General features: G+C 42.9%; 1 protein-coding gene and 1 long non-coding RNA gene across 48 annotated transcripts in view; one reads left to right on the plus strand and one right to left on the minus strand.

Annotated features, from left to right (window-relative positions):
- Window positions 1-17085, plus strand: part of MARK3 (microtubule affinity regulating kinase 3) — a 119003-nt gene that overhangs the window by 76757 nt on the left and 25161 nt on the right. For 30 of the 47 annotated variants that reach the window (XM_077941934.1, XM_077941936.1, XM_077941940.1 and 27 more), the window contains 7 exons: window positions 768-1004; window positions 1184-1303; window positions 1556-1655; window positions 2274-2386; window positions 3233-3386; window positions 10002-10219; window positions 16001-16104. In XM_077941934.1, coding sequence (XP_077798060.1) covers window positions 768-1004; window positions 1184-1303; window positions 1556-1655; window positions 2274-2386; window positions 3233-3386; window positions 10002-10219; window positions 16001-16104 — 1046 coding nt within the window. The remainder of the gene's footprint in view (window positions 1-767; window positions 1005-1183; window positions 1304-1555; window positions 1656-2273; window positions 2387-3232; window positions 3387-10001; window positions 10220-16000; window positions 16105-17085) is intronic. The other 17 variants (XM_077941943.1, XM_015144544.3, XM_077941906.1 and 14 more) reach the window with 2 other exon arrangements.
- On the minus strand, window positions 4039-9069 carry LOC144330458 (uncharacterized). The gene is made up of 3 exons (XR_013396638.1): window positions 7582-9069; window positions 4700-4821; window positions 4039-4193 (listed from the first exon to the last, which is right to left on the minus strand). It is a non-coding gene; the product is annotated as an uncharacterized LOC144330458 (long non-coding RNA).

Consider the following 17085-nt stretch of genomic DNA (forward strand, 5'->3'; position numbering starts at 1 on the left):
CCTTCCAAGTAGCTGGGATTACAGACGTGTGCCACCATACCCAGCTAATTTTATTTTATTTTTTTTTTGTAGAGAAGGGGTCTCACTATATTGCCCAAGGTGGTCTCGAACTCCTGGGCCCAAGTGAGCCACTTGTACCTGGCCTTGCCCCTACCCCTGCCCCATATTATTCTTGTTTTTTGTTTTTGAGATGGAGTATCACTCTGTCGCCCAGGCTGGAGTGCAGTGGCACGATCTCAGCTCACTGCAACCTCCCCCTCCCGGGTTCAAGCAGTTCTCCTGCCTCAGCCTCCTGAGTAGCTGGGATTACAGGTGTGTACCACCATGCCCAGCTGATTTTTGTATTTTTAGTAAAGACAGGGTTTCACCATGTTGACTAGGCTGGTCTCAAACTCCTGGCCTCAGATGATTCGGCCACCTCGGCCTCCCAAAGTGCTGGAATTATAGGTATGAGCCACCGTGCCCAGCCCCCATATTATTATTATTATTATTAATTGAAAAAAAATTGTCAAGATTTTTCTTGATCTTGGGACATTGATGTTCAAATTAGTGCTAGAATTAATCTATACTTCATGTTTATTATTGTTAGTTATAAAATAAGGAGCTCTAACTTGTCTCCTGTTTTTGTCTGTAGAAAGAATGTTTTCACATTAATTAGGAGGTAACTTTATATCATTACAGAAAACTTTTCTGAAATGCCTAATCCTGTTGTAATTCTAATTCTATTTTGGTTAAATTTCATTTTTGTCTTCATGTTTTCCCTCTAGGCTGAAAATCTATTGTTAGATGCCGATATGAACATTAAAATAGCAGATTTCGGTTTTAGCAATGAATTTACCGTTGGCAGTAAACTCGACACGTTTTGTGGCAGTCCTCCATACGCAGCACCTGAGCTCTTCCAGGGCAAGAAATACGACGGGCCAGAAGTGGATGTATGGAGTCTGGGGGTCATTTTATACACACTAGTCAGTGGCTCACTTCCCTTTGATGGGCAAAACCTAAAGGTATAAGAAGCTGCACCCATGTACTTCACTAAACTAAAGGAAGTTTCCAAATATTGTATGGCTTAATATTTTTTAACATTGTATCAGTGGAGGGGTTTCAGGGGGTTTTTTGTGGTGCTTTGTTAACTAAACCTAAAAGGTTGACTTACTTGTTTTCTTTCCTCTCTACCTCCCCAAAGGAACTGAGAGAGAGAGTATTAAGAGGGAAATACAGAATTCCCTTCTACATGTCTACAGACTGTGAAAACCTTCTCAAACGTTTCCTGGTGCTAAATCCAATTAAACGCGGCACTCTAGAGGTAATCATGTAGGTGGAAACAAGCAACAACTTTGGAGAGTCTTTAGAGTGGCCTTAGGTCTTTGCTTGATTTGTATGCCCTACTGGATACATCCTGCGGCTTCTTAAGGAAGAATTAAAACATTAAAAAAAATATTTTTGAGTTTATGTTTTGAACGATAGTCAATGAAATGTTGAAAATAAATTTTTGTAAATATTATGGTTATCAGAATATTTCATTTTACTCTGCTAATGAACAGTTTACCTTTTTTAGCAAATCATGAAGGACAGGTGGATCAATGCAGGGCATGAAGAAGATGAACTGAAACCATTCGTTGAACCAGAGCTAGACATCTCAGACCAAAAAAGAATAGGTAATGACTCCATGCCTGCATGTTCATGTGTAGTTGTCTAAGTAACACATTTCTGTTTTGACTCATGTCTGTGCCTAAAATGTGAATAATGGAAAGTTAAGCACAAGTTATATGAACAGTTTATCTGTTCTGTCATATTTAGGAACGTAACTACCTGTAGTTTCCAGTAACTCTGAAACAAGTGCCCATTTATGTTAGAAAATGTATGTAATATGTCATCTTTTAGGTCAAATGAAAATTACTTTACCCTATAAAAGAATGATTTCTGGCTGGGCACAGTGGCTCATGCCTGTAATCCCAGCACTTTGGGAGGCCGACATGGGCAGATCACCTGAGGTCAGGAGGTCGAGACCAGCCTGACCAACATGCAGAAACCCCATCTCTACTAAAAATACAAAATTAGCCGAGTGTGGTGGCGCATGCCTGTAATCCCAGCTACTTGGGAGGCTGAGGCAGGAGAATTGCTTGAATCTGGGAGGTGGAGGTTGCGGTGAGCCGAAATCACGCCATTGCACTCCATCCTGGGCAACAAGAGCAAAACTCTGTCTCAAAAAAAAAAAAAAAGGATGATTTCTTACCCAAACAAAACACATAAACTGTATTATGCCTTTCTTTTAGATATTATGGTGGGAATGGGATATTCACAAGAAGAAATTCAAGAATCTCTTAGTAAAATGAAATATGATGAAATCACAGCTACATATTTGTTACTGGGGAGAAAATCTTCAGAGGTAAGAGTAATCAGAGAGAAAGAGCTGAAATACCCTTTATGTAATTATTAGTTTATATAAACTGTTTTCTTAGTTTTTATCTTTTGAATATTTGTAACATTTGATACATCATTTTTTAGCTTTACCTGCAAATAGCAAATCTAAATCCTATGACTATTATAAGCTATTTTAACTTAACCCTTAATGATGGATATTGACCAGGTGTGGTGGCTCACACCTGTAATCCCAGCACTTTGGGAGACCAAGGTGGACAGATCACTTGAGACCAGGAGTTCGAGACCAGACTGGCCAACATAGGGAAACTCTGTCTCTGCTAAAACAAACAAACAAACAAACAAACAGAAAATTAGCCGGATGTGTTGGCGCGTACCTGTAATCCCAGCTACTTGGGAGGCTGGGGCAAGAGAACCACTTGACCCTGAGAGGCGGAGGTTGCGGTGAGCCAAGATCGCACCACTGCACTACAGCCTGGGTGACAGAGTGAGACTATGTCTCAAAAAAAAAAAAAAGATGGATATTATCATAAACCTGGTCTTTCATAAATTAACCTATAGTCATTAATAGCTTAGAAATGACGTAAAGCATCAGATGAAGTAAATAGAGCATTTAAAGTTAAATTTGAGAAAGCCTGGGAAGAAAATCACACATACATTACCTTTAATGTCTTTCCAGCAGTCAGAAAACTGCTTTTACTTGAGTTTAGGGTTGTCATTTTTGTACATTGTGATTCCTCCTCTCTCTGAATGAACGGTTTATGAGAGGTCTGTGTTAATGAAAAGTTTAACTTCCTAATAAACCATTTGGGTTCGTGTTGTGGTTTGCTCTGTTTTTCTCATTTTCTCTTAGCTGGATGCTAGTGATTCCAGTTCTAGCAGCAATCTTTCACTTGCTAAGGTTAGGCCAAGCAGTGATCTCAACAACAGTACTGGCCAGTCTCCTCACCACAAAGTGCAGAGAAGTGTTTCTTCAAGCCAGAAGCAAAGACGCTACAGTGACCATGGTAAGTTTTGGAGTATCCCAGTGCTTTCTCTTAGAGTCCAGGCAAGAGGTCTCCTAGCACTGGGAAACATTCTCTTGCTCAGAGCTTGGCTTGATGTCTTTTCTTGGCATTTATTTATTTATTTATTTATTTATTTATTTATTTCCTTCCTTCCCTTTTTTCTTTTCTTTTTTCTTTTCTTTCTTTTTTTTTTTTCTTTGAGACAGAGTCTCACTCTGTTGCCCAGGCTGGAGTGCAGTGGCACAATTTTGGCTCACTGCAGCCTCCACCTCCCAAGTTCAAGCAATTCTCCTGCCTCAGCCTCCCGAGTATCTGGGACTACAGGCATGTACCACCATGCCTGGCTAAGTTTCGTATTTTTAGTAGAGATGGGGTTTCACCGCATTTGGCCAGGCTGGTCTTCAGCTCCTGGCCTCAAGTGATCTGCCCACCTCGGCCTCCCAAAGTGCTGGGATTACAGGCATGAGCCACCATGCCTGGCCAGCATTTTTTCTTAGTGTTCCTGCAGGTGCTTCCATGATTACATATTACTTCAAGGCTCTGTTCTTCTTTGTACATTCAGTAGATTTTTGCTGGATAAAGCTTAGTTGAGTGGAAACCTTTCCACTTGCCATTCTAGAACCTCTGCTTTAATCTGTAGTTTTTCTTTTTTCTTTCTTTCTTTTTTTTTTTTTTTTTTTTTTTTTAGTGGAGATGGGGGTCTCACTGTGTTGCCCAAACTGGTCTCAAACTCCCAAGTTCAAGTGATTCTCTCACCTCAGCCTCCTAAAGTGCTAGGATTACAGGCATGAGCCACCATGCCCAGCACTTACTCTATAGTTCTATTTACTCTCTTCACCTCTGCATTGGATTTACTTTGTAGAGTAGCACTGTCCAGTAGAACTTTCTGTGATCATTACAGTTTCGTATATCTGTGCTGTCCAGTTCAGTAGCTACTGGACACTTGTGACTATCAAGTACTTGAACTGAGGAAATTATTTTTACCCTTTTTATTTTTATTTTTTTAATTTTTTTTTTTATTTATTTATTTTTGAGATGGAATCTGGCTCTGTCGCCCAGGCTGGAGTGCAGTGGCGTGATCTTGGCTCACTGCAACCTCCATCTCCCAGGTTCCAGCGATTCTCCTGCTCAGCCTCCTGAGTAGCTGGGATTACAGGTGTGCACAACCATGCCTGGCTAATTTTTGTATTTTTTAATAGAGACAGGGTTTCACCATATTGGCCAGGCTGGTCTTGAACTTGTGAGCTCAAGCAGTCCGCTCACCTTGGCCTCTCAAAGTGCTGGGATTACAGGCACACACCACCACACCTGGCCAATTTTTGTATTTTTAATAGAGATGGGATTTCACCATGTTGGCCAGGCTGGTCTAGAACTCCTGACCTCAGATGATCCACCCACCTTGGCCTCCCAAAGTGCTGGGATTACAGGTTTGAGCCTGTAATTGGCCTGGCTGGCTGATTTTTACCCTTTTAAAATTTTACTGGCTGGACGCGGTGGCTCACGCCTATAATTCCAGCACCTTGGGAGGCCGAGGCGTATGGATCACGAGGTCAGGAGTTCAAGACCAGCCTGACCAACATGGTGAAACCCCATCTCTACTAAAAATAAAAAAATTAGCGGCTGGGCGCGGTGGCTCAAGCCTGTAATCCCAGCACTTTGGGAGGCCAAGACAGGTGGATCACGAGGTCAGGAGATCGAGACCATCCTGACTAACACGGTGAAACCCCATCTCTACTAAAAAATACAAAAAACTAGCCGGGCGAGGTGGCAGGCGCCTGTAATCCCAGCTACTCAGGAGGCTGAGGTGGGAGAATCGCTTGAACCCGGGAGGCAAAAGTTGCAGTGAGCCAAGATCGTGCCACTGCACTCCATCCAGCCTGGTGACAGAGTGAGACTCCATCTCAAAAATAATAATAATAATAATGATAATTTTTTTTTACTTAAGTGTAGTGTGTGTGTGTATATATATATAGCCAGTTGTGGCCAGTAACTATCATAATGGACAGGGCAGCCCGGGAGAATATATGAAACCTCAGTTTTGCCTTAATCGGTTTAAATGTTTTACTGTGTCATTCTCATCCATACTCTTGCTGTTAGTGTGGTTAAGCCACCCTCCCTTTTAAACTTCACCTAGAAGCCAGTCCTTTATGAGACATAAGACCCCCAAAGGATAGGCTTACCAGGCTCTACGGTTGCTCTGCCTTCAAGGCAGCCTGTGTGTCAGAGTCCTGAGGCCAGCATGTGTGTTTACTCGCCCGTAACTATAAATGTTAACATTGCAGATATTTCCTTTAATTCTACTATTCCAGGATGCAGGAACCAAATCTATTTCTTTTTTTTTGAGACAGAGTTTCACTCCTGTCGCCCAGGCTGGAGTGCAGTGGCGCGACCTGGGCTCACTGCAACCTCCGCCTCCTGGTTTCAAGCAGTTCTCCTGCCTCAGCCTCCCGAGTAGCTGGGACTACAGGCCTGCACCACAATGCCCGGCTAATTTTTTAATTTTTAGTAGGGATGGGATTTCACCACATTTGGCCAGGCTGGTCCCGAACTCCTGAACTTAGGTGATCCATCCGCCTTGGCCTCCCAAAGTGCTGGAATTACAGGCATGAGCCACTGCGCTCGGCCTCATTTTATTTCTCTTCTCTGGACATTTTCCATCTTAATACTTTCATCTTGAGATTTGACACTTAGGACTGCACAGAGCATTGTAGGTGTGGACAGTCTTTGATTTTGTACTAAAAATGATGACTCTTGGCTTGATTTCCATTTCTCTTCCTTCCGTTGCCTGCCTTTCTACATGGTTTAGACTGAAGCAACAGTGTACTAATATCACTAGTAAACCATCTACAGTGCCTGCTATTCTAGGGTATAACTGAGAGCTCAGAACTCATTCTGATATCAGGATTTATGCTCCTAGCGTTTGTAGGTGACGTGTTGATCTAGGTGTGCCTTTTTTGTGTTCATGTTAGTCACTAACGAGGGTTTCTAGTGCCTATGGACCACATGGCAATTAAATGCCCTGAAACCATCTGGTTTAAATTGTCCCTAAATCCTAGAAGAAACCTGACAACAGGATTTTCACATTTCTCTAAGGAATATGTTAGTAAGTTAGTTCTTCCTTAAGCACATAGATTCTATCCGGATTATTAGTGCCTTTTTTTCCCCCAGCTCAATTTTAGAGATAAAAAGAGCTTTAGACATGGTATTGTACACTCATCAAACCTCTTGTTTTATCTCTAAAGAAATAGACCAAGAGAGATTACCAAGTCTCCCAAGGTTACCTAGTAAATGAGAAACACCTGGGGCAGAGCTCAAGCCTCCTGGTCCCAGCCCTTTGGTTTTCTCCACTGAAACACCTCATTGGAGTAGCTTTTTCATAATCCTCATCTTTCTTGGAATTTCTGAAGGCAGGCAAGCCTGTATAGCCAGGCCAACTTTCACCTCATCCTGCCTCATCTCACCTCTCTCTTCCTTTTTCCCTGCCTATGGATGTTGACCTCTGCATGGGTGCCTGCTTCTTCTCTAAAGCCACAATGTAATTTGTAGCTGTCCTTCCTAATTTGAGACCCACGTGTGAACACCCCATATGTGTGTATACACTTTTTCTGTGAATGGTGATCTTCATCTGACTTTCAAGGGGTTCTTTAGCTTGTTTTTTAAAAAATGGAAGGAAAAAAAAATCACTGTTTACCAATCAATGAGTGGTGTTGGGGCAATTTGGTAGTTCTCAAAAAAAAATTAATTTGGATCAGTTTCTCACATCTTATACAAGGATGAATTCCAACTGGAGTTAAGATACAAATATAAAAAATAAAACTATAGAAATATTGAAAGAAAACATGGGATTATTTGCTTTATAACTTGGACTGGTGAAGGTGTTTTTGTCACCCCAAACACCAGACCCATGAATTAAAAGACTTACAAATTTGATTACATAAAAATGAAATTTCTGGCCGGTTGCGGTGGCTCACGCCTATAATCCCAGCACTTTGGGAAGCCGAGGTAGGTGGATCACAAGGTCAGGAGATCAAGAACATCCTGACTAACATGGTGAAACCCTGTCTCTACTAAAAATACAAAAACAAAATTAGCCGGTCTTGGGGGAGGGTGCCTGTAGTCCTAGCTACTCGGGAGGCTGAGGCAGGAGAATGGCGTGAACCCAGGAAACAGAGCTTGTAGTGAGCCAAGATCGTGCCACTGCACTCCAGCCTGGGCAACAGAGCGAGACTCCATCTCAAAAAAAAAAAAAAAAAAAGGAAAAAGAAATTTCTGTGTGACATATCCATACTGTGGACTACTACTCACAATAAAAAGGAACAGGCCTGGTGTGGTGGCTCACGCCTGTAATCCTAGCACTTTGAGAGGCTGAGGCGGGCAGATCATGAGGTCAAGAGATTGAGACCATCCTGGCCAACATGGTGAAACCCTGTCTCTACTAAAAATACAAAAAATTAGCTGGGCGTGGTGGCGGGCGCCTGTAGTCCCAGCTACTTGGGAGGCTGAGGCAAGAGAATCGCTTAAACCTGGGAGGCGGAGGTTATAGTGAGCCGAGATCACGCCACTGCACTCCACAGCCACAGACCGAGACTCGGTCTGGGGGAAAAAAAAAAAAAGGAACAAACTATCATGTACACAACTCGGATCTCAAGGGAATTATATTGGGTGAAAGTACACAAAAGGTTACATTCCATGGATGCCCATTCACGTAACATTCTTGAAATGACAGAATTCTATAGATGATGAGCAGGTTAGTGGTTGCAGGGGTTTAGCAAAAGGGAGTTAAAATAAGAGGGAAGTGGCTGTGGCTATGAAAGGGTAGTCGATAGGGTCTTTGAGATGGAAATATTCTGTATCTTGACTGGTGGGGACCACATGAATCTGAACATGTAATGAAAGGGTATAGAATGAAATACACAGACTTACAAATTAGTACAAGTGAAACGGGAAATCTGAACGAGGTCAGTGGATTAGATCAATGTCTGTTTCTCTTCAGAATCTCAAATCTTAAAAGGTTTTATATTTTCTAAAAACAAATAAAAGTTTGAAAGTAAATCAGTAGTAACCTGAAAGTTCACAGTGTCAGTAGACCTCTCATGGTATTGGGAAGAAAGATACGCATTGAGGCTAATATCACCCTGTACTTGGTTAAGTTTTTGTTTTATATGTTAAAATTACTAAACCAAAAGCTTAGTAGTTGTTCTCCCATAAATAAACCAAAAACTTAGTTGTTCTCCCATAAATAAACTTAAGCCCTTATTTACTTTTAATTCAGTTCCAGATAGGTTTGCCATTTAGATTTTTGTCCAAGAACTAGCTCCTCCCCACTCCCGTTTTTTTGTTTGTTTTTTAAATTTATTTATTGAGACAGTTTCTCACTCTGTCACCCAAGCCACATGCAGCCTCAAACTCTTGAGCTCAAGCTATCCTCCTACCTCAGTCTCCCAAAGTGTTGGAATTACAAGCGTGAGCTACCACGCACCTCCCACCTTTAATATATTTAAAATATAAATTATCTTCTGCCTTAGAAAAAACAGGCCTGGTGCCGTGGCTCACTCCTGTAATCCTAGCACTTGGGGAGGCCAAGGTGGGTGGATCACGAGGTCAGGAGATAGAGACCATCCTGGCTAACACTGTGAAACCCCATCTCTACTAAAAAAAAAAAAAAAAATTCAAAAAAAAAAGTTAGCCAGCACGCGCCTGTAGTTTCCCCTACTCCGGAGGCTGAGGCTGGAGAATCTCTTGAACCTGGCAGGCAGTGGTTGCAGTGAGCCGCAATCGAGCCACTGCACTCCTGTCTGGGTGAGAGAGCTAGACTCGGTCTCAAAAAAAAAAAAAAAAGAAAAAAACGAGCATTTGATGCTGTCCTTTAAGATTACCACTGGATTATCATATCTGAGGCATACACTAGTTATCATGTTCATTTCCAAAATTCTTTGCACTCTGAATCTCCTGTGCTGCTGTTGGAGTCTCTATATGGTTTACTACAGGACATCAGTCTGTCATCCACATGTCTCTAGGCACATATCCCTGGACACACTCCTCCTGGAGTGGCAGGAATGACTAGTGACCTCCACCAACTTCCTCCCTGTCACTTGCATGATTCCTCTGCTTCTACACCTTCCCCTGTCTCCTCAGACTCCTGTTTATCTAGAAGATTATGAGCACTTTTAAAAAGATCTAAGATAAAACTTCAAAAGAAGTAGCCCATAAAACCGATACTTTTCTCTTCCAAAAGGTGATGGCATCTCTCCTACAAAAAGAGGATGTAATTCACTCAGATGTGCAAGATGAACTGGTTGATTCTGCTTGTTATTTGTGCATCTAATTAGTTTGAATCTATACAGTACCACCACCTTAAGGTGTTTCCAAAGGACAACTCTAAACACTTACTATTTTTTAAGTAGAAAGTTTGGGGTATTAAGTGAAATTTCAATATTGAATTCATTGCCTAAGGCAAACATTAGATATAAGTGGGAAACATCTTAGAGGATTTTACTGTTTTACATTTTTTTAGGTGAATAGCAACCTTAGATCATCTTAGAAAATACAGTTACTGTCACAAAATAAAACTTGAAACTCTATTCAGTCATTTAAAAAGTGAACTCTTTATTTTAGCTGGACCAGCTATTCCTTCTGTTGTGGCGTATCCGAAAAGGAGTCAGACCAGCACCGCAGATAGTGACCTCAAAGAAGATGGAATTTCCTCTCGGAAGTCAAGTGGCAGTGCTGTTGGAGGAAAGGGAATTGCTCCAGCCAGTCCCATGCTTGGGAATGCAAGTAATCCCAATAAGGCGGATATTCCTGAACGCAAGAAAAGCTCCACTGTCCCTAGTGTAAGTGTTGTTGAACTGTAGAGTGGTCTTAGGGTGGTAGGGTTGGAACTGGCTGGACACCAGGTGTTCATTTTACTCCTGTGGTCTCCCGTGCCTGGAAGCTTTCTCCACTAGACAACCATGCCCAATCTTAACCTATAGAAATCCTACCTGCTGCATTGTAGGTATTTATTGTTGACACTCTTTTAGTTCATTCCTGCTGCTGTAACAAAATACCTGATACTGGCTAATTTATAAAGAAAAGACATTGATTTCCTACAATTCTGGAGGCTGAGAAGTCCAAGATGAAGGCACCAGCAAGTTCCGTGTCTGGCAAGGGCTCTGTTCTCTGCTTCCAAGATGGTGCCTTGGTGCTGGCATCCTCCAGAGGAGACGAATGCTGTGTTCTCATGTGGCTGAAGGGACAGAAGGGGTGAACTCACCCCCTCAAGCCCTTTTATAAGACTCTAATCCGGCCGGGAGCGGTGGCTCACGTCTGTAATCCCAGCACTTTGGGAGGCCGAGGTGGGTGGAGTTCAAGAGATCAAGAGTTCAAGACCAGCCTGGCCAAGATGGTGAAACCCCATCTCTACTAAAAATACAAAAATTAACCGGGCATGGTGGCGGATGCCTGTAATCCCAGCTACTCAGGAGGCTGAGACAGAATTGCTTGAACTCGGGAGTCAGAGGTTACAGTGAGCCAAGATCGCACCACTGCACTCTAGCCTGACGACAGAGCAAGACTCCTTCTCAAAAAAAAAAAAATAAATAAAAAATAATCCATTCATGAAGGCAGAGCCCTCATGGCCTAAACACCTAAAAGACTCACCTCCAAATACTGTTTTCTCCTATGGGAGATAAAGCTTCAACATGAATTTTGGAGGGGACGCATTCAGAGCATAGCACACCCACCATAGACACTAGATGGTGATAGGTCCTTTATTTCAAGGGCTGGTTCCAGTTATTTCACAGACACCTGCTGAACCTTAGGTTGTCAGGTGCTGAGACATGGAAAGACCTCAGTCTAACAGGAAGTGAATGAAAACAATGACAGTGCTAACAGAAGCCTACTGTGCATACATGGGGAAGTCTGACTGCCAATGCCCCAAAGATGTGGTGTTCACACTGAGTCCTAAAAAGGCTCTAATGATGATGAGTGTTGGCTGAGTTCCTACCATGTGCCAAGGACCATGCTAAGTGCTTTTTCATGGATTAGCTACATTTTAAGGTGAAAAAAAGTTGGGTAATTGCCTGAAATTACACTGCCAGCCTGAATCCAGCTCTTAATCCCTACCTGTAACAAAATCTTCCCAGTAAATAGATAATATTTACTACATTAAATTGCATCCATTCAGCTTCAGAAACTTTTTTCTGTGTATTGAAGTGTGTTCTATCTAACCTGTTAAATAATTTGCAGAGAAGTCAACAATCTTAAGACTATTCTATAAGCACATTTTTCCCTACAGAATTAACAATGATGCAGCCCTGCCTCCAACTCCAGAAAAACGCTGGACTGAGGAGACTATGGAGAAGCCCTGTTCCTCTCTTTGAAAGCCCTTCATTGTTCCATTGTGAACTGGGTGCATAAAGGACCCCAAGGGGCTTTGCGTGCTTCATCCTCTGACCTTATGCTTAGTCGGAGTAAACCCTGTGTGAAAAGTTTATTTTGGCTTCCAAATGCCATAAAATAGGACTGTTGTTTCCATACTCCTGCAGTTACAATTCAGTCTCCAGTGTTTATTGACAATTACCAGAGAAGATGAGGGCATTGTTCCCTGCCTTCATGACCTCCCTTCCCCTTTGCTCTTGTCTGCACGCTGCCCTTCTGCAAGTCAATCATGAGTATTATCAGTCCACCCACACTAAATTACTTACAAAGGAAAAAAGGTAGTTAGCAACATTATTTTCTCCCATGAATCTTCGGGATTCCTGTGTACATGGTCTGCTCATGCTGTAGTAAAAGTGACTGCTTTATCTTTGTTTAAAAATTATCTGGGCCGGGCGCGGTGGCTCAAGCCTGTAATCCCAGCACTTTGGGAGGCCGAGACGGGCGGATCACAAGGTCAGGAGATCGAGACCATCCTGGCTAACACGGTGAAACCCCGTCTCTACTAAAAAAAAAAATACAAAAACCTAGCCGGGCGAGGTGGTGGGCGTCTGTAGTCCCAGCTACTCGGGAGGCTGAGGCAGGAGAATGGCGCAAACCCGGGAGGTGGAGCTTGCAGTGAGCTGAGATCCGGCCACTGCACTCCAGTCTGGGCGACAAAGCAAGACTCTGTCTCAACAACAACAAAAAAAATTATCTGATACAGGCCGGGCACGGTGGCTCACACCTGTAATCCCTGCACTTTGGGAGGCCAAGGCGGGCGGATCACGAGGTCAGGAGATCGAGACCATCCTGGCTAACACGGTGAAACCCCGTCTCTACTAAAATACAAAAAATTAGCTGGGCGCGGTAGCGGGCGCCTGTGGTCCCAGCTACTCGGGAGGCTGAGGCAGGAGAATGGCGCAAACCCGGGAGGCGGAGCTTGCAGTGAGCCGAGATGGTGCCACTGCACTCCAGCCTGGGCGACAGAGTAAAGACTCCGCCTCAAAAAAAAAAAAAAATTATCTGATAAAATTCCATAGCTATGGCTGGGCACAGTGGCTGTAATCCTTGCACTTTGGGAGGCCGAGGCGGGGCAGATCACTTGAGGTCAGGAGTTGGAGACCAGCCTGGCCAACATGGTGAAATCCCATCCCTTCTAAAAATACAAAAATTAGCCGGGTTTGGTGGTGCGCGCCTATAATCCTAGCTACTCAGGAGGCTGAGGCAAGAGAATTGCTTGAACCCAGGAGGTGGAGTTTGCAGTGAGCTGAGATTGTGTCACTGCGCTCCAGCCTGGGTGACAGAGCAGGACTCCATCTCAAAAAATTTAAAAAATGTCCATAGCTGTGAGTTGTTCCTTGCTTTTTAGTTTTTTATTTTGGAAGTTAAATTCATGTGAATCCACATGACAATGATTAACCATTTTAAAGTGGGCGATTTGGTGGCATTCGGTACACTCACAGTATTGTGCAACCAGCACCTCTCTAGTTTCAGAACTTTTTCAGCTCCCCAGAAGGAGCATCTGTTTAGGCTGGGCACAGTGGCTTATCCCTATAATCCCAGCACTTTGGGAGGCTGAGGTGGGAGGATCACTTGAACCCAAGAATTTGAGATCAGCCTGGGCACCAAAGTGAGACCTCATCTCTATGAAAAAATTTAAAAAGAAAATAGCTGAGCATGATGATGCATACCTGTAGTACCAGCTACTTGAGAGGCTTAGGTGGGAAGATCGTTTCAGCCTAGGAGGTTGAGGCTGCAGTGAATCTTGGTCACACCACCATATTCCAGCCTGAGCAACAGAGCAAGACCCTGTCTTTAAAAAAAAAAAAAAAAGAAAAAGAAAGGGCACGGTGACTCACGCCTGTAATCCCAGCACTTTTTTAGGAGGCCAAAGCTGGCAGATCACAAGGTCTGGCGTTTGAGACCAGCCTGGCCATCATGGTGAAACCCCATTTCTACTAAAAATACAAAAATTATCTAGGCATGGTGGCAGGCGCCTGCAATCCCAGCTGCTTGGGAGGCTGAGGCAGGAGAATCAATTGAACCCGGGAGGCGGAGGTTGTAGTGAGCCAAGATCGCGCCACTGCACTCCAGCCTGGGTGAAAGAGCAAGGCTGCATCTCAAAAAAAAAAAAAAGAACACCTGTATCTCTTAGGTAATCACTTTCCATTCCTCTGCTCCCCTCCCTTCCCCTCCCCTCCCTCCCCTCATGCCCTGGCAACCACCAGTCTGTATTCTGTCTCTCTGGATTTGCCTGTTGTGAATATTTTATATAAATGGAATCATTTCACATGTGTCCTTTTGTGTCTGCTTCTTTCTTTAACTCAGCATAATGTTTTCACGATTCATCCAAGTTGTAGCATGTATTTTTTTTCTTTTTTTTTTTTTTTTTGAGATGGAATTTCACTCCTGTTGCCTAGAGTGCAATGGCACGATCTTGGCTCACTGCAAACTCCACCTCCTGGGTTCAAGCAATTATCCTGCCTCAGCCTCCTGAGTAGCTGGGATTACAGGCATGCACCACCATGCCTGGCTAATTTTGTGTTTTCAGTAGAGACGGGGTTTCTCCATGTTGGTCAGTCTGGTCTCGAACTCCCGACCTCAGGTGATCTACCCGCATCAGCCTCCCAAAGTGCTGGGATTACAGGCGTGAGCCACCATGCCCAACCTGTAGCATGTATTAGTACTTTGTTTCTTTTGGGGGTAATATTCCATTCTGTGTATATGCCACAATTTAACTGTTCATCTGTTGATGGACATTTATATTATTTCCATGTATTTGTTAAAATGAATAATGCTACTATAAACAATTGTGTACAAATTTCTATGTGGTCTTATGTTTTAATTTCTTTTTCTTTCTTGGGGAGGAGACAAGGTCTCGCTCTGTCACCTAGGCTAGAGTACAATGGTGCAAATACGGCTCATTACAACTTTGACTTCCCAGACCCAAGAGATCCTCCCACCTCAGCCTCCCAAATAGCTGATACCACAGGCATGCGTCACCATGCCTGGCTTATTTTTTCTGTTTGTTTGTTGTGGTAGAGATGAGGTCTCCCTGTGTAGCCCAGCCAGGCTGGTCTCAAACTCCTAGGCTCAAGCAGTCCTGCCGCCTTAGCCTTCCAAAGTGCTGGGATTACAGGCATTAACCGCTGCACCTGGCTGTGTTTCCATTTTTCTCGGGTATATATCTAGGAATAAAATTGTTGAGTCATATGGTAACTCCATGTTTAATTTTTTGGTAAACTGCCGGACGGTTTTCCTCACAACTGTACCATTTTATCCAGCAATAGTGAGAGTCTCTTTTCTTCACATTCTTGCCAACAATTAATAATTATTATTATTTTATTATTTAAAGCTTTCCTAGTAGGTAGGAAGAAGTACCTCATGGTTTTGATTTGCATTTCTTTAATGACCAGTGATATTGGGCATCTTTTCATGTGCTTCTTGGCCATATGTATAGCTTGGTTTTGTTTTGTTTTGTTTTGTTTGAGACTGCATTTCACTCTTGTTGCCCAGGCTGGAGTGCAATGGTATGATCTTGGCTCACTGCAACCTCCGCCTCCCAGGTTCAAGTTATTCTCCTACTTCAGCCTCCTGAGTAGCTAGGATTACAGGCATATACCACCACGCCCAGCTAATTTTGTATTTTTAGCAGAGACGGGGTTTCTCCATGTTGGTCAGGCTGATCTGGACCTCCTCACCTCAGGAGATCCGCCCATCTTGGCCTCCCAAAGTATTGGGATTACAGGCATGAGCCACCGCGCCCGGCCATTGTATAGCTTTTTTAAAGAAATATCTATTGAAGGTGCCCATTTTAAAATTAGGTTGTCAGGCTGGGCACCTCGGGAGGCGGAGGCAGGAGAATCACTTGAACCCAGGAAGGGGAGGTTGCAGTGAGCCGAGATGGCACCACTGCATTCCAGCATGGCGACAGAGCAAGACTCCGTCTCAAAAAAAAAAAAAAAAAAATTAGCCAAATATGGTGGCACATGCCTGTATTCCCAGCTACTTGGGAGGCCGTGGTGGGAGGATTGCTTGATCCTGGGAGGCAGAGCCAAGATTGCTCCACTGCACTCCAGCCTAGGTGACAGAGTAAGACCTTGCCTCAAAAAATAAGTAAATAGAAGACTGGTATTCCCATTTATGTAGATAAGTTCATTTTTTCTCATAGTACTGTATTTACCAAATTAAGACAAAAATGCCCTTTTTTATAGAGTAACACAGCATCTGGTGGAATGACACGGCGAAATACTTACGTTTGCAGTGAGAGAACTACAGCTGATAGACACTCAGTGATTCAGAATGGCAAAGAAAACAGGTAGGAATTTCCACCTGTTTGTAAGAAAAGTTGTTTTTCCCAAGAGAAATGGAAACATGTTGTTTACTGCTTTGTTTCTATAATCATTTCAAATTAAACTGTAAGTATTCTCTGAAGGTAAGTTAAATTTGTATACTAATTTTTAGCAAGATACTAAATTCTTTTTGTTGTCCAGAGCATCATCCTCCTGCCTGGCTGGGTATGATGATTAAAAGGATTGAGTTAAACCCAGGAGGTTTCCTAGAGGAAGTACATAGTAAGCTGTGGTTATGTTGTAGAACAGTGAATAAGGAAATGGAGATTGTCTTGTGCACATTAGTAATTTGAACAAAAGCTGAAAGTGGGGGAAGATGAAGACCTGAGGCAGGGAGCCACACCTTGGGAGAATGTACAGCACCAGGCAGCATTAAAGGTCCACAGTTTACCAAAGAGTCCAGATGGCTGAGTGTAAATAGAAACACTGGAAGCCAAGAGAAGTGGAGAGTCCAGGCTACTGAATGCTTTTATTTTGGCTGCATAGCAAGCATATATAGGATGAGCGTGATTTTAAAAAGACAATGATGTTACATGTCAATAAAGAGAGCATCCTATCATGCACACCATTTTCTTGGGGTTTTGAAATAAGTAGAGTCAGTAAAATGGGATTAGATAGGTCTAGAGACTCTGAGGTGGGGGATTAGTCTTCTGGGTGGAGAGAAAAAAAAAAGAAGTGAGATTGGTAGAGAATAGTGAAATATGCTGTACTCTGTTCAGAACAAATTTCCCAGGCTGGCATGGATTTTCCTTCTTTGTTTTTGGAAGAGCAATAAGTGTACATCATTCTTTTAACTTGAACGTTGTTTGTATCAGAATTGTTCTGACATTTACTTTCTGCTGTTACAGTGTAAGGTTCTGTTCCTAACCTGTGTTTGATCTCGTTAGTCAAACGAAATGTTCGATCTCATTAGTCAAATGAAATGTTTGATCACTACATTTTATGAT

The sequence above is a fragment of the Macaca mulatta genome, chromosome 7, assembly GCF_049350105.2.
Source record: "Macaca mulatta isolate MMU2019108-1 chromosome 7, T2T-MMU8v2.0, whole genome shotgun sequence".
Classification (NCBI taxonomy): domain Eukaryota; kingdom Metazoa; phylum Chordata; class Mammalia; order Primates; family Cercopithecidae; genus Macaca; species Macaca mulatta.